Raw genomic sequence first — 26,602 nt, forward strand, 5'->3', positions numbered from 1 at the left:
GTAAATGGATCTATGTGGCCCAGACCACACTATTTATATCCCCAGTGAGTATTATTAGGTCGTTATCTTGACATTTGGTTGCCAGAGAAAGCCATGTTCCCTAATTTACTACACCATAATAATTGTTCACAGGTCGTGGGAAATATTGTAAAGAACTGGGATCCTGAGATATTTTACTTAGAGTTCCTTTCTTATATTAATAGGGGTCTTCTTACCAAATACACCGAATATTTGAAGGGGAAGAATTTAATCCTGCTCATTAGGGGAAGAGAATTCTGGCCTGGTCCCTTTAAGCACAAGGGATATTTTTAAATGGGTCTATATTTATGCACAAGTTTATACTTCCTGTCTCCAGGCGACTTTTCTGGTGAGCTGTGCAGAGCTGAAGGTAGGAGAGAGAGGGGAACTAGGAGAGTCAATGACGGCACAGAACATCGTGCAAGCTGGGGCTCTGGGGTTTTTTACGGACTCTTCCAGCGCACTCAACTCCTCCCTCCTAGTTGGCGGGGCTCAAGCCTCTGCGGACCTGCAGCTGAGCTTTCTCAGAAGCAAGAAGAGATGCCTCCTTCCTATTCTCTTGTGTGCCTTGTGAAACTTAAAACATTTCATATGTAAAATTACAAGCTGTTTATGGGGTGGAGATTTTGCGCTTCCTCCCATTATTAAGTCATGCTTGAGAACTGAGTGTGGATGATCTTTAACACAGTCTGCCCAGGGTTCTAGCCAGATGTGTTAAATGGGGACCAAAGGACCCACTCTGGGAATGGAGGACCAGCAACTCCTGGGAAGACAGAATTAAAGAGCACGGCTGGAACCTGTGGCCACGGGGGCTGTCCCCCGACATCCAGAATGCGACCCTTGTGTAGAGCTGACTCTGGGTGCCTTCATCCAGCCCCCTGCGTAGAAGATCTCCTTTAGCCTCATCAAATCAGTCACTGTGCGATTAAAAAGTTCAGGGGGTGGCAGGGACAGCTGCCCCCAGAAAGGGAACAGTGTGGGCATCTCCAGACAGGTAAACCACAGGAAAACCAAGGAGCCCTAGTTCTCCTCTCCATCCAGGAAGCCTTTAGTTGGCAGCACAAGGGAGGGGCGGCCACACCTTAGGTTATTTTTGAGTCCGTTTCCCCACCCCTGTGTGAAGGTGTGGCCCAGTGGCAGATAGACTGTCCTTAATCTAACCAGAGGAATCCTCCTCCTCCAAGTGAGAAAAGGAGCAAAGGATGCAAAGCGCCCCTTCAACACTCCCTGAGCTGGAAGGAGAAGAAAAATCTCTCCTCCTTTATAGGAATTTGGTAAGTGAGGGATAAGTGATCCCCACTAAGGAGCATGAGCTTTAGTACAAGGACTTTTTCTCCTCTGATTGAGCCGCTGTGCACTGCAGAACTCTGGTGAGGAGCGGTCCTCAGGCCTATTGAAAGGATCAGAGAATACACATATCCTGTTTTCCATTGTGTATACATAAAGAGGTATGAGTCTACAAAGCTTCAACTGCATCTATTTTTTCCTTCTTTTTCTGAGATGGAGTCTTGCTCTGCCATCCAGGCTCGAGTGCAATGGCACCATCTCAGCTTACTGCAACCTCCGCCTCTCTGGTTCAAGCAATTCTCCTGCCTCAGCCTCCCAAGCAGCTGGGACTACTGCTGTGTGCCATGGCACCCAACTAATTTTTTTGTATTTTTAATAGAGACAGGGTTTCACCATATTGGTCAGGCTGGTCTCGAACTCCAGACCTCAAGTGATCTGCCTGTCTCGGCCTTCCAAAGTGTTGGAATTACAGGCATGAGCCACCATGCCTGGCCCTTTTCCAATATTTTGATAAAGGTGAACAGCTGATTTACCCAGTTAGAAGTTTTTCCTGGTTTATTTTCTGTGTGGCGGCAGCAGCAAGGAATAAAATATAAACTCAGTTCAAGGATAACTGCCATGTACATATAATTATCTATTCAAAATATTTAATTTACTTTTTTAAAAAAAGTATCCCAGCATTCATAGTAGCTTTTGACCAATTCTGCTTTTTCAGTTGATGGCAAAAACACACCAGAATATGTGGAGAGGCTGTGGTCAGCCCCATCTTTTACTACGGCAAAAAAAAGGGGGTCTACAAGCTTGGAAATGTTGAAAATTACTGCCCTGAACCAAAGAGGTGGCTGACACTGGTAGTTCTGAAGTTTCCTACTTACAGAGAATCTAGCAAATCACTGCCATGTGAGGATAATACCAAATAATGGTCTACTCCTACCGAGGTCAGTGTGTAAGGAATCTTTAGCAGCGTTTCCCAGGCATTTAAAGAGGCTATATACAGCACTTTGGGAGGCCAAGGCAGGTGGATCGCTTGAGGTTGCCTGAGGTCAGGAATTCAAGACCAGCCTGGCTAACATGGTGAAAACCCATCTCTACTAAAAATACAAAAATTGGCCGGCATGGTGGCGCATGCCTGTAATCCCAGCTACTCCAGCTCAGAGTCTCCAGAGTAGCTGTCTCAGAACACTGGTCCATGGCACATCAGCAAATGTTACATGAAAAAATGGGCTCCATGAGTTTGGAAATGCTGGGCTATACGATGCTGGCCTGCAGGACTTGTGCTCATTTTTAGAGTCTATGCCTTTTATCTGATAAACTTTAAAAACAGATACTCTTAGCCTCATTAAACCCCAAAAGCATTTAAAATATTTACCTCTTTCCCTTTGCTGAGATATAGGAAAGGGTAACAAAGGATGGATGGAAAACAGCATCCCTGAGAGGCACCTCCAGCTTAGAGGGATGAAGAGGGCATCAGTCATGTGGAGTCATGCAGCAGATGAGCTCAATCAGGGCTCCTAATCCAGTCTTACACTTGAGACACTCTGGAAGTACTGTGGAATTAGTATCTGCAACATGTTAGAAGTAGATGTTTCAGCTGGGCATGGTGGCTCACGCCTGTAATCCCAGCACTCTGGGAGGCCGAGACCGGCAGATCACTTGAGGTCAGGAGTTCTAGACTATGCTGATTGACATGGTGAGAACCTGTCTCTACTAAAAATACAAAAATTAGGCCAGGCGCCGTGGCTCATGCCTGTTAATCGCAGCACTTTGGGAGGCTGATGCGGGTGGATCACCTAAGGTCAGGAGTTCAAAACCAGCCTGGCCAACATGGCGAAACCCCATCTCTACTAAAAATACAAAAATTAGCTTGGTGTGGTGGTGGGCACCTGTAATTCCAGCTACTTGGGAGGCAGAGGCAGGAGAATCACTTGAACCCGGGAGGTGTAGGTTGCAGTGAGCCGAGATCGTGCCATTGCACTCCAGCCTGGATGACAGAGCGAGACTCTGTCTCCAAAAACAAAAAAAAAAAGCCAAAAGACGGGCATGGTGGTGTGTGCCTGTAGTCCCAGCTCCTCGGGAGGCTGAGGCAGGAGAATCGCTTGAACCTGGGAGGCGGAGGTTGCAGTGAGCAGAGAGCAGAGATCACGCCACTGCACTGCAGCCTGGCAGGCAAAGTAAGACTTCATCTCAGACCAAAAAAAAAAAAAAAAAGAAAGAAAGAAAGAAGTACCTGTTTCATTTGTCCAGGACACTAGCAGCAGAGTGAGGGGGTAGCACTGGAAAGACCCCAAGCTTGGTAAATTTACTTAGCAGAAATTCACACATGCTTGTGAAGACTGCTGTGCTGGAAGCTTGACCTTGGAACTTGCCAGAGCCTTTAATATGTTACATGCATTGTGAATTTCCAAAGTAGCGACTAAGTACCCATTATATATCAAAGATTTTACCTATCCTTTTTTCAAGAAGCACCTCTCTCAATTCATTTTAAGGGTCACAAGCACTGGAAATGCTAATATTTTGTGCTTTGACTTCTCTCCCCTTTGCCGCTCTCACTTGCTTTTCCACAGTTAACACCATTTCATGCAAGGAATGCTCTTATGGCCTGAATGTTTGTGCCCCTCCTAAATTCATATGTTGAAATCCTAACCCCTAAGGTGATGGTATTAGGAAGTGGGACCTTGTGGGAGGTGATTAGGTCATAATGGTGGAGCCCTCATGAATGGGATTAGTGCCCTTTTAAAGAGGACCCAGAGGGCTAGTTTGTCCTTTCTACCATGTGAGGACACAGTGAGAAGGCACCATCTACAAGCCAGGAAATGTGTTCTCTTCAGACACTGAAGCAGCCAGGAACTTGGTCTTGGACTTCCCAGCCTTCAGAACTATGGGAAATATATTTCTGTTGTTTATAAGCTACCCAGTCTATGGTATTTTGTTATAGCAGCTCCAACAGCCTAAGACAGATGCTGAATGGGTGCATCATGTCAATGTCTGGCATTTCTTCTGTCAGCATTCTGTAACTTATTTACGGTTTCAGCTGATAACTTGGCGTAAGTCCCAAGTTTCTCAATAATGACACAAAGTCCATCAGAGTCTTCATCTCCTGGTTCAATTCAAGCATCATTATAGACCAAAGTCTGTGCTAAGAGCTGTTAGAGCTGATTTATCAATACAGTCCCAAGCAATGACAACTGTATAAATGGCATCGTTAAGATTGAACTCTCCTGGAAAATCATAAATTCTAGGACCTGCTAACTGCAGCAAGCAGTTAGCAAAAGCAAACACAAAAAGGTGCACTTGCTCTTCATGGATTGTAGAATTCCGTGTCACAAGGCTGTATTGTGGGTGTCACGGTGGGTAATAAATTCAGAAGAAGATCACGAGAGGGTGTGAGAAGCATTTGCCCAGAAACAAAATTTTTCCATTTTTATCCAGTTTTGCTGGCCTTGCCTTGAACACATCACTGGTCTACAGTGGTTACAGAACCAGTCAGAACACATTTTTCTAGCTACCTATACTTTCCTTCCTCCCTTCCTTCTCTCATGCCCTCTCTTCCTCCTTTCTTTTCTCTCTTCTTTCTTCCTTTTTCTACAACTTTACTGAAGTATATTTTCTTCAATGAGGGAATGTTTAAGCTGCTCAGCTCCTAACAGGAACTGGCCCTAGAATCTAAAATTCCTGCTCCTTTCATGGTTTAGAAGCCACGTGGAATGAATTCAAATCCCAGTTAGGTGATTTCCCAACTGTGTGACTGTAGGTAAGCAAATCTCTGTAGTCTGGCTTTTTATTATAAGAATTAAGGACAATGAAAATTAAATTAACTAATTAAATTAAAATTAAAGATGATTAACAGAGAAACCTCACTCTCTGGCTTCCCTGCGGCTGAATGGGCCATGCAACCAGCTCTCCATTCTCCCCAAACACTTCTTACCAAGCATGCTGTTTTTTCCTATTATCTGTTTTGGGTTAAGTCAAATATTAAACACAAGGTTGGTGTGTTAACAAGTCACAACATTTGAAGAATCCTAATCAGGTCAGACTTTGGAATAGTTTCCTCAGAGGTGGGAAGGAAAGTGGGGAGGGAGTATGACCTTAATAACTCCTTGACCTTGGAGAGTCAGCCTTGCAAGTCAACTAAAAGAATGTGTCTCCCGGCAACATGCCCAGCCTCCCTCACATTGCCCAAAGACATCAATGCAACAGCATCCTCAAAGGAGGACATTGACTTCCGTGTTTGCTGGATTATTGTACATTTTTCTTAGAATGCTTGTGGAAGCTGTTTGCTAGTCAGTAGGGTATGTGAGCTTTGGAGTCAGGTCCTAGTTCTTCCCAGCTCTGCCACTTATTAACCATGTGACCTTAGGCTATTACTCACTGTACTTATTTTAGAATATAGACATGCAAAGCCCCTGGTCACTGGATTGCTGGGACAATAAAATGATAGAGATAATAAGAGTGGTTATACTTGCAGAGTGCTAACTCTGTGCAAGGCACTGGTTTCAGTACTTAATGCGTATGACCTCATTTACTCCTCCCAGTGACACTATGGGGCTAATAGTCCATTAGCTGCATGTTATAATGAGCAGATAAAGTCCAGAGAGAGGTCACTTTACCTGTCAGAGGTCGCACAGCAAGGGGTGGAGCTGGGATGTGAATTTGCCTGTGCAGTCTGGCTTCATCACATGCTCAGCCACCCCACCAGACCACTTTCCTGTGCCATATCAGCTCTTCTGAAGGAAGTCATGTACGCAGAATGTCTGCCCCTCAGTAAGAGCACAATAAATGGTGATATTGAAATAATAACTAATACTTCCATTTCCTCAGGCCTCACCAGCTTATGGACTTCATGCAAACACCTCTTGCCTACTCCCAAACCAGGCCCCAATGTCTCCTGAAGTTATTTCTGGGATGCCTCCCACGGACCTCCTGTCCTTTCACACTTGCCCCTCCCTGAGGTCCTGCCTGTGAAGTCCCTTGAGATGGTGCCTCACCCTTCCACTGATGTTGGTGTCTCCTAGGCCTCTCCCCTGAGCCCTCTGGCCAAGTTCCCTGGGCCCCAAGCACAAATGGGTATCTGGGCCTAAACAGTCAATACCATCCACTTGGAGACCAGTGACTTTGTGTTCCCTGCTGTGTTCTGTTACATTCAACAGACATTTCCTAAGCAACTATTATATTTTGGAGAGAGTGTTAGAAGACACACAAAAAGTAAGAGCTAATGGTAGCCCATCTTCTTTGGATGTCTGAGCAAATGACATTTGTGAACAACAACAAAAAAGCAAGTTACAAACAACAAATATGTTTACAAGGACACCCTCTAGCAGCGTAGGGCCACCCAATGCCTACTAAGGTGCTATACAAGATCAGTCTTTCTTACCACATTCATTAAAAGTCGTGAGGGCCAGGCTGGGAGCTGTGGCTCATACCTGTAATCCTAGCACTTTGGGAGGCCAAGGTAGGTGGATCACTAGAGGCCAGGAGTTCAAGACCAGCCCGGCCAACATGGTGAAACCCTGTCTCTACTAAAAACACAAAAATTAACTGGGTGTGATGGCGGGTGCCTGTAACCCCAGCTACTCGGGAGGCTGAGGCAAGAGAAACCCTTGAACCTGGGAGGCAGACGCTGAAGTGAACAGAGATCACCTGGGCAATGGAGTGAGACTCTATCTCAAAACAAACAAACAAAAGTTGTGAGGGTTATAAAAGAGAAGGTTTTGTTGTTATTGTTGTTGTTGGTGGTGATGGTGATGTGCAGCTTAGCAAAATGCCCAGGCATACTTAATAGCGCCTATTAGCTTTTGTACATAATCTTTATAGCTGAGTTCTTGCTAAGGAATTTTCTTAACTTTTGCTTTCCGTCTAGTCAAAGAAAGCATTTTAACCTCGCCTGGGCACTGCAGTATTGCAATCAGGGTTCTACCAGGTGGCTTCTCAGGGATTTTGGTATGTAGTTACTTTAAACTAGAATGGCTTCATTGCCTCAAAGGCCATCCACACCTCAGAGGAAGTCACTAAATTTAGAAAACCAACCCTAGTCCTCTTCCAACCAATGGGACAGAAGCCCCCAAAACAATGGTGTGTTCAGTGACTCAGGCTTGACAATGGGGAGAGAATTAGATGAGAGATTTTGAGGAAAATGAAAATTGCCTACATAAATTTTAATTTTATGGAAACTGAAACTGAGGATGTTGCATTTTTCCTCAGCCTTAAATTTATGAAAAGTAAAGGCAAAAGCAAGATACTTCCACTTGGGAGGAGGAAGGAAAAAGCACTCTCGAGCTCCAGGCCAGCCTGCCTGAGGACAGTGGTTACTCAGTAACTCTCTTTAGAACTTGCTTAGCCAAATTTGGTGTTGCAAGGCTCTTAGGCTTAAAAAGATTATTATTTATGATTGTGCTCCAGTATTTCTTCTCATTCTTACAAGGCAGCTGAATATTTTTTTAAAAATCAGAAATTAACAAAAAGGTAGAAAACTCAGGTAAAAATATATATTCTGAGATGGTAGAAAATTCTATCATTGTAAACAAAAAATATTGAGGGACTCAAATTTCATGTTTAAAATGCTTTAAAATTCATATAAGACTGTTTCTAAGTTTTTTCAGAATTTAATTTTACATTAACTCTGATACAGCTCTGATGACTGGAGGAACACCAGGGTTCTTGGTCTCGAGCCAATAGGATTAATGACATGAACACACGTGGAGTGGTTTTAAGGAGCAAAAAGTTTAATAGGCAAGAAACAAGGAAGGAAGAAGAAAGTGGCTCTCCAGTACAGACACAGAGGGAGGGGGGATTCGAACAAAGAGAAAACCCTGTGTGCACAGAAAAGTGGCTGCTTATATTGCGATGCTGGAGGAGGTGGTGTCTGGTTTGCATAGGGCCCAGGGGATTGGTTTGACCAGATGTGTCATTTACCTAGCTCGCAAAAAGCCTGGCCCTCCCACCTTAGCCCTTTAGTATGCAAATGCGGGCCGCCATGATGTTCTGAACCCATGGTGTTATCTGGAGGTGGCCATGACATTTGGTACACCTGGTGACAAGGAAAAGATGGCAGGAATCGCCATATTAAGTGAGCCCAGTTTTTACGGGCCTGCATTGGCATATCAAAGCTTGCTGGCCTGGCCCTTCAAGCCACATTTTCTGTTAGGAAAGAGATGGTTCAGGGGTTGTTTCTTGTTACAGGAAAAATTCCACCGAGAACCTTACTATCTGCCTAAAAATTATTTCTTAATAACTCCTGTATCAACTCTATGAGAATTCATAGCCCTGGGTCATTGATTGGTCCAAAGGGTCAAGGACCCAGCGCTCAGTATAAGCCCAGAGAAACCCTGAGCAGGAGAGATTATAAGGTCAACAAAATGTGAAGGGAGGGCACAGGGCTGAATGTGTGATCCTGAGAAGGTCTAGGTCAGCCCCCAGCTCCCACCCACCCTCTCACAAAGAGAGATCATTTTGGGAGGTGGTAGCTGCTAGGCTGCCCTGGGCCTCAGGGAAAAGTGTGGTCTTTTGGTCAAATGTTTGTGAAACAGAATTAGAAAAATGGGGGTCGAGTGATGGAACTGGAAAAACTATCAAGGAGAAAGAAGGAGCCTGGGGTCTAGAAGTCAAAAGTCACGCTGGTGGCGGAAGGGCAAGGGAAGCCCCTGTAAGCCCCTGTGGGCTGGGGCAGTGAATGGAGGATAAGGAACGGCCCTCGAGGAGCTAGGTGCTGCTCTAGACCTGAGAACTGAAATGAATTGTCTTATGGGTTCTCAAGGCACGATCTGTGGACCAGCAGCATAAGCATCGCCTGCGAACTTCTTATAAATGCAAATTCTCAGGTCCCTTCCCAGATGGACAAAATCAGAACTCTGCAACTGAGGCCCAGCATTCTGTTTCTGGGTTTTTAAATTGTATTTTAATTTAATTTTTATTTATTTATTTTTTGAGACGGAGTTTCACTCTTCTTGCCCAGGCTGGAGTGCAATGGCGCGATCTCAGCTCACTGCAACCTCTGCCTCCTGGGTTTAAGCGATTCTCCTGCCTCAGCCTCCCGAGTAGCTGGGATTACAGGCATGCGCCACCACACCTGGCTAATTTTGTATTTTTTGTAGAGATGGGGTTTCTCCATGTTGGTCAGACTGGTCTTGAACTCCCGACCTCAGGTGATCCGCCCACCTCGGCCTCCCAAAGTGCTGGGATTACAGGCTTGAGCCACCGTGCCCGGCCTTAATTTTATTTTTTAGGAGACAAGGTATCGCTGTGTTGCTCAGGCTGTACTCTAACTCCCAGGCTCAAGCAATCCTTCACCTCAGCCTCCAAAGTGACTGGGCCTACAGGCACACTCCACCACACCCAGCCCCTGTTTTAATTAGCCCCTCAGGGGATTCTGATGACTGCTACAGTTTGAGAACAACTTGTTTATTAACAAAATGCTGTGTTTCAGCTATTAAGACACCACAAAGCAATTCATTAAACCAACTGTTTACTGGACTGACTGAGCTGCTGTAACAAATCATTACAAACACAGTGACTTAAAACAATACAGACTTATTCTCTTTACATCTTTGGAGGTCAGAAGTCCAAAATCAGAATGACTGGACTAAAATCCAGGTCTCAGCAAGGTTGGTTCCTTCTGGAGGCGCTCAGGGGAGACTTCATCCCCTTGGCATTTCCAGCTTCTAGAACCCATCTTTATTCCTTGGCTCAGGGCCTCTGAGGGCAAAGGGCAGCCACTTCAAATCTCTTGCCATTACACTGCCTTCGCCTCTAATGCTCATTCTACTGCCAGCCTCCTATAAAGGCCCTCATGATTATAATGAACCCTCTCAGAACAATCTCTGTATCTCAAGATCCTTAACTTAGTCAAATCAGCAAAATCCCTTTTGCCATGAAAGGCAACCTATTCACAGGTTCTGGGGATTAGGAATATGGACATTTTTGGGGAGGCCATTATTCTGTTTCCTATAGGGAGGAAGATGAGAAATATGCACTTTCATTTGCTTGTATTCACATAAATAAACAGTTTTCATGCACAAGACACTAATAAATCCGAATACCTGTGAAGGATGCGGGGCATGAGGGGAAGGAATGGGAGCTAGCACTTTCTTCTCAAAGTTGACTTTTTATATTATTTTGAGCTTTGAGCCAGGCAAATATATTACCTTTTACACAATGTTAACCATCAAAAAATAAAGAGAATGAGACCCCTTTTAGTAATTTCTGACTGTTGAACCATTGAGTTTGAATATGACATGTCAGAGATCAAACCACTGGGACCTTTGGAGTCCTAGAGGTTACAAGTATTGAAAGCAAAAGCATTTTAGTGGTGATGTAGGTAGTAGGGGAAGAAACAGAATCTTGCTTGGGCATGAACAAAACAGGATAGGCACTAAGTCAAAGATGAGGGACTGGGCTTGACCTTCAAGGCAAGTTAATGTTTTGGCCTTTGTTCATATGTTTTAGAGTTAAAAAGTTCTTCAGATCTTCCAAGTGCCCAACAAAGGAAAAGAGGTTGAGATCCCCATTTATTTCTCCTTAATTAAAAAATAATAATATACTGTGTCCACTAAATGAAACTGCCTTTGCAAAAATTATAGTAGTAAGGGAAATTTAATATAACTGACTCCATCTTGCTTCTAACAGTCTAAAGTACTTTTGCTCATTCTTGTGTGGAAATCATTAACAGTCCTTTCCCTCCTTGAACCAATCTCTTCCTTGTTCAAAAATTGAAACCATACAAGGTCACAAGGTTAGAATTATGGTAGGGGCCTGAACTTTGCTAAAGAATAGGCATGGGTGAACAATAACCATCCACTGTTTGCTTAACTTGCTTTTCTGTAAGTTGCTTACTGCCCCAGGGTTACGCAACTGAAAGCTGCAAAATTTGTAATTTCCCCATCTGTTCCTATGGATAATATCACTATTTTGAAACCTAAAGAACTGGTTTTTCAGGTGTTTTTCAGATTTAGCATTTTGGCAGACCAAGAGATACCACCTGGTCCTGAGACCCCCTTCTCAATGCATTGGTTTTTTGGGAGGCAGCAGGCAGGAAGAACTTGTCGGGCTGTGACATAAATTGCATGCTATTTTCTTAAATAATTATAAATAAGAGAGCTCTTTGCTCTGAACACGTGAGAGAATGCCAGACACTTTTATGATAATGCTGATCATTAGTTTACTGTTGAACATTAAGCTATAACAGTAGAGGACAACTGAGATTTTGAGACACAGCCTGCCTCATGACATGGAAAATTAAGTGCATGCAGTTAAAGGAACATCTGCATACAGTCGAACACTGTGTATAGCACCAAGAGAATTTCCAACTTCGTTATGCCCAACAAAAACTCTTCTGTCTCCCCATCTCATCTTACTGCCCAAACTCCAGTGAAGACTCCCAGGCAAAGATGTCTCCAAGGACTATTTTGTTCATGTTCTGCATCTCCTCAGTTGTCCATCACTTATCACTTTTCCATTCTATATGTTCATCAACTCCCCATACACTTGGCCTCCCTGATCACCCTGGTCCCACATGCGGGCTGATACTGGCTACTCCTGACATTGAGCAAATAGTTTTAAGTGTTAGCATGCTTTTCATTTTCATTTGCGAGTTTGCAATTATTGTTCCAGCTGAAGCAATCTGGCCTTTTCAGTTCCATGTATTACACAGGTTATGCCAGGCCCTATGCTAGATGGAGGGTTGGGAAGCAGGTCACGAAGAAAAATCAAGACATGGTCCCTGTCCCTCAAGTAATAGCCCAGTAGAGACCACCAATAGCCAAATACCAAGAAATGCCATAAGCACCATAACAAAGGTATGAATAAAGAGCTAAGGAAAGACACGTACAAAAGCAACAAATTCTTCTTGGGAAAGTCACAGAAAACAAGAGAAATTATATTTAAGATGGGCTTTTCAGGAAATGCAGGAGTTTGCAAAGTAGACAGGGAATGGCAACCCACCCCAAGCCATAGGAAGAGTTTAAAGTCTGCCAGTACACAATCTTAATGGACAGTGCAGTGTGTCAAGATGGCAGTACCTTTTCTGCCTGGGGGAGGAGTGCTCACGCAGAAAAGACAGGGCTAAGTTATAAAAGGCCTCATGGCAAAGAGGACTGTGGAGGTAACTAAAGGCAATAGGGCTCTTCTATGAAGATGTGTGTCCAGATCAGATCTGTGTTAGGAACATAATTCCAAAGGAACTGTGGAGCCCTTCATGAGTTTAGTAGGCTTTACAGAAATTTGGGAACCTGCTGGGGAGGGGCTGCATCATTCCATGCACCATCCATTCTCATGGTATGGCTGCCTTGTCTCTTTCGCCTCCCTACCTGGGCTCCTCAGCCCTGGGAAGTTCCAAATTCTTTTCCATCTATTATGCAGAGCAGCTTCTCCACTTCCCAAGCCTTGGTCCCAGACAACACTCAAGCCTACAAGGGGCTCACTTCTATGTTTAATTATCAAAGCATTTTTCTAAATGAAGGCAGTTATTTTGCTGAGATAAATTCTGGTCTTGACTTTTAAAGATAACATAAATTTCTTTATCTCACCACACATATTAGTCAGCTATAGTATCAGCAACATTCTAGATATTTTACACATAATGAAAATTATCTATGAAGCATAATTATGCTTGAGAAATACAAGGCAGCATTCTCCAAATCATTTCAGTATTTCAACATCCAAGGTAAAATAATTACAGGACACTTCGTTAAACTTGTTTTAAAAAAGGTTTATTTGTTACAAAAAGTTAAATACTAAAGCTAAAAACATATAAATTCAGGTCAGGCTATATTAAAATACGCACATACCCTTCTTTGCAAAATTATTAAAGGTTGAATTAAACAGATGCTTTAAATAAAATAAAGTACTCTTTGAGGACATTTTTGTCAGATTAACTATAACAGTGTAGTGTAGTTTTTAAAATTGCAGTTGAAAAGTTTAGCTGTCTTGGAAGTCAAATTTATCCAATTGTTCAGACTTCTGTTACTACTTAATATGAAGCCACCATGCTGGCTTGGACAGAATTAATTTCATTCATGTTATGGAGAGTTCTATATTACAAATCTGGTCTCCTATAATATGAACAGTGAGCAGTCAGAAATATACAAAGGGTTAAATAGAGTAAAGACTTTGGCCAAGAAAGGAAAGGCCTTAGTTCTACCATACAGTATCTTCTCTAATTAAAATGACTGGGAAATATATGGAAGCAGAAACCAGCACAAAGCACTACCCATCTAGAAATAATCTTTCAGTTAAAAAACAACTCTCAAAACCAGCACTCATTTCTCTAAGATAGGTTATAAGTATTTTACGATTTCTTGTTATATTAAATTGAGTTAAAGGTACTGACAAGTCAATATGCAAATGGGTTTAAACACTAATTTGATTTCTCTTCTGACTAGCTCTGGAGAGCTGTGACATCTGGATGTTGGTGTCACTCACACAGGTAGGTGGTAGAGAACTTTCATAACAAAACTACACACTCCACACCAACTGGGCACCAGCTTCCAAACCCAACTCCACTTCAGGTCAAACAACCTTAAGGAACTACCTATAGTCTAGTTAAACATTAAATAGTATTTTCAAGAAAATACCTTTTTTTGCTTTGCAACTTATATTTTTCAATTTCCTAGATTAAAAGTTACTGATTTTGAACTTTAAATGCTGTAATTCATATAGGGGTGCGAATATGCTCATGAAAAACAAAAGGCTATTATTCCATTTTAAAAGTCTTAAATGTGAGTGAATTTCTAGAAATCTACCACAGTATCTATTTTTTACAATGCTAATCCTTGTCAAATGGGATTTGCCAGTGGTTGATTAACTCAAGTGATTAAAATACAAAAGACATAAAATCAATTCCAGTAATCGTCAATGATACAGCCTAATTAAAATCAGCCCAATTAAAATATTTCCTGGAATATATCTATAGGGAATTTTTAATGTTTCACTTAGGTTTTTTTTTTTTTTTGAGATGGAGTTTCGCTCGTCACCTAGGCTGGAGTGCAGTGGTGCGATCTCGGCTCACTGCAACTTCCACCTCCCAGGTTCAAGCGATTTTCCTGCCTCAGCTTCCTGAGTAGCTGGGATTACAGGTGTGCGCCACCACACCTGGCTAATTTTGTATTTTTAGTAGAGACGGGGTTTCACTGTTTTGGCCAGGCTGGTTTTGAACTTGTGACCTCAAGTTATCCACTTGCCTCAGCCTCCCAAAATGCTGGGATTACAGGCCTGAGCCACCATGCCTGACCTAATGTTTTACTTTGGCAGTGTTGGTATACATACAAGGGCTAACGGTATGGGGTCCCAATATTATACTATAAAACCATTTAATCAAATTTTTGAAAAGTCGGAAAAACTGTGTGTATTCTAAAGTCACTGGAAATTAAAAGAAAAATATATTCCAGTAGTGACTTACAGATGAAAATGATGCTGACAATAGACAGTAATCTGTTTTTCTATGTCTAGGTTTGTGAGTTTCTGATATAATTATTTCTCTATACATGTGATATGAAAGAAAGAAACTATCATTCTGTCCTCTATCCCAGTCCATTCTCCCTCTATGTAACAAGTCTTTGACTTATATCCTTTCTTTGAACTTACTGTGTAATATTAGAGGACAAGATTCATGCTACTCTTTATCAAATAATCTTGCAGTCCTTGAAAAGAATTCAAAGAATTTAAGCCACTGACGTCCTAATCTTGGTAAATAACACTAAAAACAAATTCTTGAGCCAACTTCGGTAGCAAATTCTCTACAGAGTATCTTTCTCTGTGAACATCTTTATACATGTGTATTAAAGTTAGGCTGGTTAGTCACTCTTACCAACCTCCTGGTCTTACAGAATGATCAAGAAAGTATTTGTTCATCTATGATAGAGCAAGAACTGTGACTGTTTTAAAGCTAAGACAACACAACACATTTCTCCCTTGCCAGCCGAGGTGGCAGTGGAGGCCCTGGGTGGTTCAGACCTCCCCAAAGGCGGGAATCTTCACTATGTTCTCTTCCCTCCGGTGAGCCTCCTTCTCTTCCCTTTATATCAGTGCCTTTTTCTGCTTTCAGAGAGAAAGATGTTTGAGCAAGAAAACATAGGATATTTCCCACCACGAAATAGACATAATTTTGAGGGCTCAGCACAAAATGAAATCATGGGGCCCTTCTTCAAACATTATTAAGAATTTCCGCTATAGCAGAGCCTTGAACCAAGTGCGGGGTCCTTCTAAGTGTGGGCCCTGTGCTGCTACACAAGTTACATGCTAAGAAAGCCAGCCCTGCCTAGGTTCCCCGCCTACTCAGATTGCCAAAAGGAGATAAAGTGGCTCAATTGGGTTGTCCAGATGAAAAGCAGGTATTTTTTTATGATGATTCAAACACTGTCACCAATTGAGAACTAAGTGGCATTTCACTTTCCAAATGGCCGGCAAATTTCTATTCCTAAAATCTCATGTTGGACTGATTGGTTTTCCCCTAGATTTCTCATTATACAAATGGTTATGCTGGGTCTTTAAATGCCCCTTATTTTAATAGAGCAATTAATCAGACATGATTAAATTTCTGTATTAATCCTACATAATTTTGTTTTTAAATCTAAGCATTTCTTAACTGAGAGGGGTCTAAATATCACTAAAGCGACAGGACATCTTTAAGGGAAAACAGCTGCAAAACAGCTTTGCATTCTAGAGTGAAAGCCTTAGTTTTAGCCTATGGTATATTTTGTTCCCTTTTAAGACCACAGTGGTAGTTTTTTTCCAAAGAGAACTAATAAACATATTAAGCTATATGGTAATTTTTCTAACACCCACAATGGTTTCGGTCAGAAGAATTTTACTGGAACCTGGAGGTATCCCATTCTTCATAATAATAAAAAAGAAATGTAGTGTATAAAAGCTCCAGGTTACATTACTAAGCAACGACATTTCCGGGAGTGAATATACTTCCTGTATTCCGCAAGCTGCTTCAAGTACATATTCGACGGCCATCTGTGCTTTTCAACAAAACTGCGTTCTTCCACTGAAGTTTTAAGAAAAAGAATGTTAACCGAATATGTTTTATTGTGGATCAATTAAGATATCAGCTATTGAGTTCCTCTTTAATAGATGAGATCCAAGCTCTGTGATACATCTCCTACCATTCCCACAAGTTTTCCCAATTTACTACCATTTTGGTTAAATTAGTATCCGGATTTAAGTTATTATGTGACTTACAATTATATATATCTTGTCCACTACTTCGAGTAGTATTTCATTATTTTCCTTTTCTTTTCTTTTTTTTTTTTTTTGAGATGGAGTCTCACTCTGTCGCCCAGGCTGGAGTGCAGTGGCGTGATCTCAGCTCACTGCAACCTCTGCCTCCCCAGTTCAAGCAATTCTCCCGCCTCAGCCTCCCGAGTAGTTGGGACTACAGGCGTGTGCCACCACGCCCAGCTAATTTTTTGTATTTTTAGTAGAGACGGGGTTTTACCTTGTTGGCCAGGATGGTCTCGATCTCCTGACCTCGTGATCTGCCTGCCTTGGACTCCCAAAGTGCTAGGATTACAGGCATGAGCCACCACGCCTGGCTTCCTTTTCTTTTCCAATAAAGCTTTTGTTTTTCCTGGATATAATGGACTTTTTTTTTTTTTTTTTTCCATTTATAATACTTAGTTTTCTTTCTTTTTTTTTTTTCTTTCTGAGACGGAGTCTTGCTCTGTCGCCCAGGCTGGAGCGCAGTGGCGCAATCTGGACTCACTGCAAGCTCCGCCTTCCGGGTTCACGCCATTCTCCTGCCTCAGCCTCCCGAGTAGCGGGGACTACAGGCGCCCGCCACCACGCCCGGCTAATTTTTTTTGGTATAATACTTAGTTTTCTTTGTAGCTAACTTAGTCTTCCAAAGTCCTTCAAGTCCTCTCAGTTGTGCTTCCCACTCAGCCAGTCATCAGATAAGCTGTTCTTTCCTGTTGCTGCTGCCCTGCCTGCTTTCTGGACCTGCTTCCTGCCTTGGAGTTGGATCCCTCCATTCTTGAACTCCAGGTCCTTCGCTTTGTTCATTCTCTAGGTTTGGTGAAGCACAACTGTCAGAGGCATTTGAACTAGAGCAACTGCATCTTGAATAGGGGCTGGGGACAATGAGGCTGAAACCTACTGGGCTGCATTCCCAGACAGTTAGGCATTCTAGGTTACAGAATGAGATAGGAGGTCGACTCAAGATATAGATCATAAAGACCTTGTTGGAGGCCAGGCACGATGGCTCGTGTCTGTAATCCCACCACTTTGGGAGGCCGAGGCGGGCGGATTATTTGAGGTCAGGAGTTTGAGACCAGCCTGGCCAACATGGCAAAACCCCGTCTCTACTAAAAAAAAAAAAAGAAAAGAAAAGAAAAATTAGCTGGGTGTGGCGGCACATGCCTATAATCCCAGCTACTGAGGAGGATGAGGCAGGAGAATTACTTGATTCTCCATCTACTGTTTAACCTCATCTATTATAAGTCAGATTAACAGGGTCTTGATTCAGCCTGCAGGACCATACAAACTAGCTGCTCAGCTCTAAGTTTCAATAGGAAGCAAAGGTGACATGAGACTACTCCCTCAGTAAATATTAAAAACCAGAGAAAGGTTATTAGAGATGAGCTCTGGCAGCCAGCAAAACAAAACAAACAAAACCCCGTAACACAGAACACATAATATCGAGCTAAATTAAACTGCGAGAATAATGAATCCATAAATGCCAAGGGTAACATATTCCTGTGCACTGCTGTTTGTGTTCATGAGTCCAGTATATAAAAATCTAACACTTAATGACCTATTTAACTGGGTTCTGATGTATCTGTGCCTGTACTGACATGACATCTTTTCCAGTCTCACTTTTTGATTTCTAAACACCTCTAAAAATGAAAAATTCTCAGTCAACAGAAAACAAGTTGTAGAATTCCAATAATAATTTGAGAACTTTTCAAGCTGAAGATGGACAGTTCTATAAGGAAGCTGTAGAGTGACCGTGACAAGAAACTTTCCCAACTTCAGGTGACCATGTGCAGTGGGCCAGGTGTAAAGCACTGGAGAGAAGTGACTGTGACCCTCTGGAGAGGGCATGCTCCTTTAGGTGGGCCGCCAGCGCCAAGCCACATGTTGCCACTAGGATGATGGGCCTGGGGTAGCCAGATCTTCCAATTTTTCAAAAGAAGCCAAAATATGGTTATTTTTAAATACCAGTACTATATATTTTTAACTGTGGGGTCCCAATAAAACACGTTGGCAGGCTACACCTAAACCATAGATGGCCAGTTAGTAACTATTGATTTAGACAATTAAATTCTCCCTTATCCAAAAGGCGCTTTTTTCCTCTGCCCAAGAGGATGACACCTCATAGCAGAACCCTGGACAGGAAGAGGCACTGCAGAATGAGAGTTTTCATGATTCCCTTTTAATTCCCATCAAAGGAACAGAAGGCAACATCGACACATCGTTTCCTCCTTAGCCTGCCACCTCACATCGCACTGGAAGTCCTGCTTTGCACCATGCCAGGTGTCATAACATACTTTATAGGCAATTGGGTAATACCATATAATGAAAATTCATAACTAAAAGGATTTATAGAGCATCTTTCTCCCAAGGTTGTAATAGTACTCCATATATACCATATATCTATACAAGATAGTAAGTAGAAAATAATCTTATTCTTCTCTTACAAATAAGAGTGACCTCAGGTAACATAATGAAACTGGCTCCAGGACCAAAGTGCAATTCATTTAACTTTTAGCAAGCTTCTTAAATAACTATAGAAGCAGCTACTTAAATAACTATAGAAGAATGTTCCTTCTGACAGCAAGCATACGCAAGCCTTATCTTTATGAACTGACTGTTTTTTCCTTGCACAAAGTACATAGCTAATAAATAACTGTTGTTTTGATGTGATTATGCTTCTCTACTGTACTAATAGTTGACTTATATAAGGAGGCTCCTAATAGACATATAATGTTTGTTGACCGGCTGAATACATCTCCCAAAAACGGATTGTGTGTTCCTGGGTTTTCTTTAACTGCACAAGTAGCTGAATAAAAACGAGATTTTTACTCTTTTTTCTTTTAGAGACAGAGGTCTCGTTATGTTGCTCAGGCTGGACTCAAACTCCTGGGTTCAAGTGATCCTTCAGCCTCAGCCTCCCAAGTTGGCTGGGATTACACCGAGGTGGAATCACCATCTCGATCATATGATTTTTATATCTTTTACCAGCAGAGTCTTTTTTACGAAGTAAAATTTTAGGTAGAACTCAAGATATGAAACAGATAAAGTGGAACTACTATGACTGAAGGAGGGAGGGAAGAGTCCAAGAACTGTAAATTTTAGCCTTCTCTTTCCCTTTCCCTTACTCCCTCTCTCTCTCCTTCTCCTCACCCACTCCCTACTTTCTGTCCCCCACCCTAGAAGACACTTCAGTTATCTCCACGGAGATTTATTTGTCCAGAGTGTGAAACTCCTTGATCAGGTAATCTTTCACTTCCTTTTCTTTTTAGCTCAAATTTTCCTTGAGTCTATGCTAGATAATAACATGAGCAAACCACTGCATCTAAACTGTCTATTCTGACAACTATTATATTTTCATTTTTTTCTTTTTATGCAGTACTCAGTAGTTCACACTTTGGTTTTAATTTTTATAATTTACCTTAGAAAGCATATTACATACACTCCCAGTAAGTTTCACAACATTTTTTATATATGAAAAACTGTTACTCCAAAGTAATATAAGGGACTCCCATATAGGTATACTCAGTAAATACAGATATCCAGTACAATAAAGCTAAATATAATATAGTTAACAAGAGTTAAATTCCTTTATAAAAATTTTTTAAATCTGTATGTACTGTTTAAACTTTGCTGCTGACTTAGGTAGTTAGAACTAAGATATCACTTTTCACAACCAAATGCCACCTGAGGACACATTTTGTCACCTTATCTATTTCAGGGAAAGAAAATGCATTTAAAAATGGATGGAGCTATAAAATAATCATTAGAAAACTTCTTGTGTGACACAGGTTAAGGCACTTATGTAACACAGGTGACTATAAATTGTTTCCTCAATTACCACACTGCATAATTTACAAGAAATTTATTACATTGACTATTCTTATTTTGCTAAAAGTACTACTTCTACAACTTATGTCTCAAATCTAAGAACAAAGAACATAAAGTTTTCTTTTCAAAACAGAAATTAGCAATCTACCTGAAAGATCCTGAAATTCAGGCTTTTGACTGAAGATGAGGTAGTTAGTAGCAATGAAATGAAGTAGCCAGGTTGAAAGGCAATCAGAGTGGTGAAACTGCAAGAAAAATGAAAAGTGAAATAATATTGCACATAATGGCCACCGGTATGATAAGATCAAGAGAACGGCCTGGGAGCAATCACGGAGAGCCCATATTCATGTTTAATGTGCCTTTACCTGATGCAGCTTTCAGTCTACTGTGACAGCAGACAGGATGAGGGAGCACTATTAGCAAATAACGTTAAAAGTACATTCTCGGAAGAAGCCAGGCCAACAGCGAATAAGAATCTACGGCTGCCGGAGTGGCCAAACATCTTTAAGCAATGCATGGCTGCATCTGAGGTTCTTGAAGATTTAATTTGAGCTTTTAATCTGAAGCCACGGACTTCACTAACTGCACCTGTATCTGTGTAGTAGATGATGGTGAGCAATGTTAAAACAAGTTCACCTGAGGAGCAAGCCAAAAAATATTTTGAGGAGGAAACACCATCGGCCGAAGGCATGGGTTTCAATGTGTAAATGTTTCTAAGAGAAAGCTGTGGCTAAATATTTGCTTTTAATGAGATGTACAGTAAACTGAGCAGGATTTCCAGCTCCATTCTCCTCATTCTGAGTTCCAATAGCTGCTAATGGAGGGAAAACTCCAAGCAAGCAGGCCACTGACATCATCACCTTGGTGCCCATCCAGTGACACTCACTGATCCATCCAACCACCAATGCAGATGACAGTAACTTGCTGGCAGACAACTTTGGTACATGAGTATAGACCTCTTTTTTTCATTATTATTATTGTGGTACAATATGTGTAACATAAAATTTACCATTTTAACAATCCTTAAGTGTACAGTTAAATGTCATTAATAAGTACATACACATGGTGGGGCAACCCAACACCATTATCCATTTCCAGGCCTTTTCTATCACCCCAAACTGAAACTCTGTACCATTAAACAATCTGTTTTCTCCCTATCCCTATCAGGTCCTAGCACCCACTGTTTTACTTTCTGTCTCTATGAATTTCGCTATTCTAGGTACCTCATATAAGTGAAATTCTAAAATATTTGTCCTTTTATGTTTGGCTCATTTAGGGTAATATTTTCCAAGTTTCATCCATGTTGTAGCAGATATCAAAATTTCACTCCTTCTTAAGGCTGAATAATATCCCATTGTACATATATACCACATTTTGTTTATCTCTTCACCTGTCAATGGACGTTTGTGTTGTTTCCACCTTTTGGCTAAGTATAGCTCTTCTAAGGAGATGCAAAAATATTAAATAAGCAACAAGTAATGCTAAATTGAAGAAAGATTAGTAATCTCAAACCTTAATAAAAAAACTCAAGGATTTGCTTTTTTTTTTTTTTAAAGCTGTATAGTGTGAGAGTATTTAAACACAAATTCACAGGTCCCTCTTATATTCATTATATAAAATCAATTTTTGAACTGGAAATAACTCTATAGTTTATCTAATCCCACATAACATTTTAACAGTTTTTTTCTCCCCTTATCTTTTAGCAGATGAATGTGTGCAATCTCAAGGGAAAAGAATAAGAACCTTCAGCTTTTTAGAGAAGCCACCACTACTATTACGTGATTAACCCAGAGCAGATAACAAAACACCAGGTTAGGACATTGCCTTAAGGGCTGTGACTGAGAAGGAAAAGGGAGGTCACAGAAATAAACAGGTGGCTACAAAGCATGCTTAAAAATGAAGAATTTTATTTTTGACCAAGATTTAAGATATTATCCAAAATATCTTAAATACAGTAGGATGACACATCTGAATAAGCTTTCCGCTTCCAGGAATGAAAGAACTGAGGAATGAGGAATTGGTAGCACATGTGGGGGTTTGGGAAGTAGATTTCAACAGAGCAGTTCTAGCTAATGTACAGACCTGGCCCAGATTCATAGTCTAGGGACTCTGTAACAGGAATGGAACATGTCTCACTGTAAAAACTAGGTTTTAGAAGGATATGTGTTGACGTAAGAAAATGGGTTCAAACTGAAATAAGCAACAGAATTTTTAAAAAGGCATTAAAAAACCATAAACCAAATGCAATAGAACTTAAGAGCTACAAGAAGAACGTGGAGAAAATACCCATAAACTCACAAGAAAGTACCTGGAAACTCTCAGAAATACAACTTGTGCCTCAGATAGCCAAATATTAACATATAGATTATAAATAAGAAGATGCATTAAAATTTTTAATACAAGAATAAATACAACTTCATAGGAATCACCAAAGTTTGAACAGATAGGGTTTAAACAGGATTAGAGATAAGGAATCTCCACCTCAACTCTTGTATTTTAAGAGTCCTCCTTGATGGAAACCTGAAGGTAAATCATGGTAGAGAACTGAGAGAGGTTAGGGGAAAATGGACAGAGAAGTGAGAGAATACCCACACTTCTCATCTATCTAAGAAAGTATGAATGATGTTTCCTGACACACAGTACAAAACTGGCAGAGTGTTCAGAAATTTTGATTATTTGGAGAGCTACTGGGAGTCTAATTCTGCTAGAAGACAATTTCACTCCTAAAAGTCAGAGAAATGGCAAGGCAAAAGTTAACCAAATTCTGACCAACAGGGTGAACTGACTGGTGAAGTGAAATCTCAAACTAGGAATTTCAAAGAAAACTTGGGAAGAAAACTTCTATTATCTGGAATTCACAATTGCAAAATTAGGAACCACCAGGAAAAGAATACAGGAAAACTGGTAAATTTAGGCTTAATCTTAGAAAATAAAAAGTCTTCAGAAACAAAATTCAAAATGAGCTTGTATCTTAGATTGTTTGAAATTCAAGGGGAAAAGATAAGGATAATCACAGAGTCAGAAACCAGAGAATCAGGGAAAACAAGTCAAGAATTTCTGACAATGCAATCAAAAATGATTCTGATGAGGAACCAAGGGTAGGGGGGCAGTGAGGGGAGGCACCTAAAGAAATCGATGTGACCACACGGGAAGTTCTCTTTCTTATACATAAACGATTTAAGAAGATACTAAAAGATAAGGAAAAAGAAACTTGTGTCCAATTTTTTAAAAAGTATGAACAACTTGTTAGAATAGTATGAAAATGATACATCAAAAATGAACTGAGATTGTGAAACTACTAGAAAGAATTTTAAAAATTGTAAACTAAATTTGGAGGGGAGCTATTTATCATGAGATGAATGTAAACATATTACAAAAAGAGATCAGTGTTACTCAATTTTTTTTTTTTTTTGAGGTGGAGTCTCACTCTGTCACCCAGGCTGGAGTGCAGTGGCACGATCTCGGCTCACTGCAAGCTCCGCCTCCAGGGTTCACGCCATTCTCCTGCCTCAGCCTCCCAAGTAGCTGGGACTACAGGCGCCCGCCACTACACCCAGCTAATTTTTTTTTTGTATTTTTAGTAGAGACTGGGCTTCACTGTGTTAGCCAGGATGGTCTCGATCTCCTGACCTTGTGATCCGCCAGCCTCGGCCTCCCAAAGTGCTGGGATTCCAGGCGTAAAGCCACCACGCCTGGCCCTACTCAGTTTTTAAATTTGTTTTTAGCCCTAATTAAATACATGTGATCGTAAGACTTGATTATCAGAGAAATGAAGTCCAAAATAGTTAAGGAGATAGTAGGAGAAGACCTAGATGCTTCAAATAAATTCCCTTCTATAAACAGAAGTGTTGATGAATGAATTCATTTCAGCTTGGAGGCAAGCATTCAGCTGTCACAGATCTGGAATTTGCCCCATCATGTGGCTCCATTTTAGCAATGTGGATGGAGATAAAAGTTGTCATGCTTTTGTAACCCTGGATGTCAAAGTTGATAGGTATAGATATGTTGGATGCCAGATAATATTTCAAGAAGTACTGACACTCTGTAGTGATTGAACAAATATATTCCTGTGAAAAAAACCTAGAGGGCTCCGCTTACCACAAGTTGAGTACACAAGAGTGTGCCATAACTACCACAAGTGCTGAAACTGTCTCGGGCAGTGGATGGAATGGCAGAATGGCCAACGGTAGGATGGCCCATCTGAATAAGCTTTCTGCTTCCAGGAATGAAAGAAAGTGGGAATAAGGATTTGGCAGGTTTTTGACTGTGAGCACATCTGGGGGTTTGGGAAGTAGATTTCAACACAGTAGTCCTAGTTTATTTACAGACCTGGCTCCGATTCATAATTTAGGGCCTCTGTAACCGCAGTTACTTAAAATTAACTTAATTATGTAACTCCCCCACCCCCGTTCTCTAAAATCAGTAATGATATAATTATTGAAAACAAAAGACTCCGAGCTTACAAGAGGCCCAGAAGAAGCATGTACCTATACGGCAGTGATTGCTAATACGGTGAGACATGAAAACAAAAGGCATTCTGCAAGGATAAATGAGGCACACCAATATCTCCTACATACAACTGAAACTTCAAAACATGTTCATTATATGGATGAAAAAATGAAGAAGTAAATTAGTTTAGCTTAACCATCGCTGTCAGTATATATGGGCCAATTCTGTCATTTCCCTTTTAGGAACCTGAAGATGTGATTGTTTGGGGAAATTCAACATAAATTCTATTTCCTACAATGCCTATGTGACATAGTATAGCACCACATTCCAATGACTCTGCTAAGGGCCATTATTTAGTTAAAAAAATTCCGTATCTGGACATTTTGCCTCCTTATAAAGGGACTGCACACAAACCCTAATGCTTCAAAATTATCTAGTCAGATAAACTGTTGTGAAGGCACTTTAGCCTCATTAGCCAAACTTCCAAACTAAGACTAGTATTAACGTATGTTAAAAAATGATAAATTTTAAAATAGTATAATTTGAAAAATATTTTATAAAAAACTAGGCTATCAGATACACAGAGTCAATTACCTTGGCCTTTTTAAGCAGGTCAACTATATCAAGGTTCATGGATGCCAGTTCCCTGCTTGGCATGCTCTGCAGCTGGGTAATGATGAACAGCTCACAGATGTGCTGCAGTCTGGACACTTGGTACATCTCGGCACAGATCAGGAGACACATGGCCTGGAATATGCCAGCTGATGAGAAAAGGGACATGAGAGAAAGTGGATGATAAAACCATTTCTTTAATGACCTAAACACCCCCCACCAACAAAAAACAACAATTAAAAAAACATGCTGACCGTATCATCCACCATAGAATAGAATGCTTAGGAAAAGCCTTGAGGGAGTCAGCATTCTGCACTTTTACTCCGTTTTATCTTTTTTTTCTTTCCTTTCTTCTTCTTCTTTTTTTTTTTTTTTTTTTTTTGTAGAGACAGGTCTCACTATGTTGTCCAGGCTGGTGTTGAACTCCTGAGCTCAAATGATCCTCCTACCTTGGCCTCCCAAAGTGCTGGGATAACAGATGTGAGCTATCACACCCGGCCTATTATTCCATTTTAAAAAGAAGGCCAGGCGCAGTGGCTCACACCTGTAATCCCAGCACTTTGGGAGGCCGAGGTGGGTGGATCACAAGGTCAAGAGATCAAGACCATCCTGGCCGACATGGTGAAACCTCGTCTCTACTAAAAATACAAAAAAATTAGCCAGGTGTGGTGGCGGGCACCTGTAGTCCCAGCTACTAGGGAGGCTGAGGCAGGAGAATCACTAGAACCTGGGAGGCGAAGGTTGCAGTGAGCAGAGATCGTGCCACTGCACTGCAGCCTGGGCAATAGAGCGATACTCCATCTCAAAAAAATAAAAATAAAAATAAAATAAAATAAAAAAGTAAAAATAAAAAGAATCCATTTAAGCCTTCACACTCAGAAGTGAATCTATTTTTTTTTAATTCTTCAGAAAAGGTGATTCTATAATTGCCCTTAAAAATTAATTCCAGGACTATCCAGTAAATCTTTCCGTTAGCTAAACTAGAGCCTTGCCATTTTTTTTTCTTGACTTTAGTCTTCAGGTTGGTTGGTTGGTTGTTTTGTTTTTATTGTGATAAAATAAACATAACATGAAATTTACCATTTTAACCATTTTTTTTTTTTTTTTTTGAGATGGAATCTCACTCTGTCATCCAGGCTGGAATGCAGTGATGCGATCTTGGCTCACTGCAAGCTTCTCCTCCTGGGTTCATGCCATTCTCCTGCCTCAGCCTCCCGAG

General features: G+C 41.1%; 1 protein-coding gene across 1 annotated transcript in view; it reads right to left on the reverse strand.

Annotated features, from left to right (window-relative positions):
• Positions 1-12,988: 12,988 nt before the first annotated feature.
• RHOBTB3 (Rho related BTB domain containing 3) overlaps positions 12,989-26,602 on the reverse strand; it is a 65,551-nt gene continuing 51,937 nt past the window's right edge. Inside the window, exons 10-12 of the mRNA XM_003822756.5 lie at positions 25,366-25,532; positions 20,471-20,567; positions 12,989-16,285 (exon numbers count right to left, since the gene is read on the reverse strand). Coding sequence (XP_003822804.1) covers positions 16,170-16,285; positions 20,471-20,567; positions 25,366-25,532 — 380 coding nt within the window. The 3' untranslated portion in view covers positions 12,989-16,169. The remainder of the gene's footprint in view (positions 16,286-20,470; positions 20,568-25,365; positions 25,533-26,602) is intronic.

The sequence above is a fragment of the Pan paniscus genome, chromosome 4 (genome assembly GCF_029289425.2).
Source record: "Pan paniscus chromosome 4, NHGRI_mPanPan1-v2.0_pri, whole genome shotgun sequence".
NCBI classification, from domain to species: domain Eukaryota; kingdom Metazoa; phylum Chordata; class Mammalia; order Primates; family Hominidae; genus Pan; species Pan paniscus.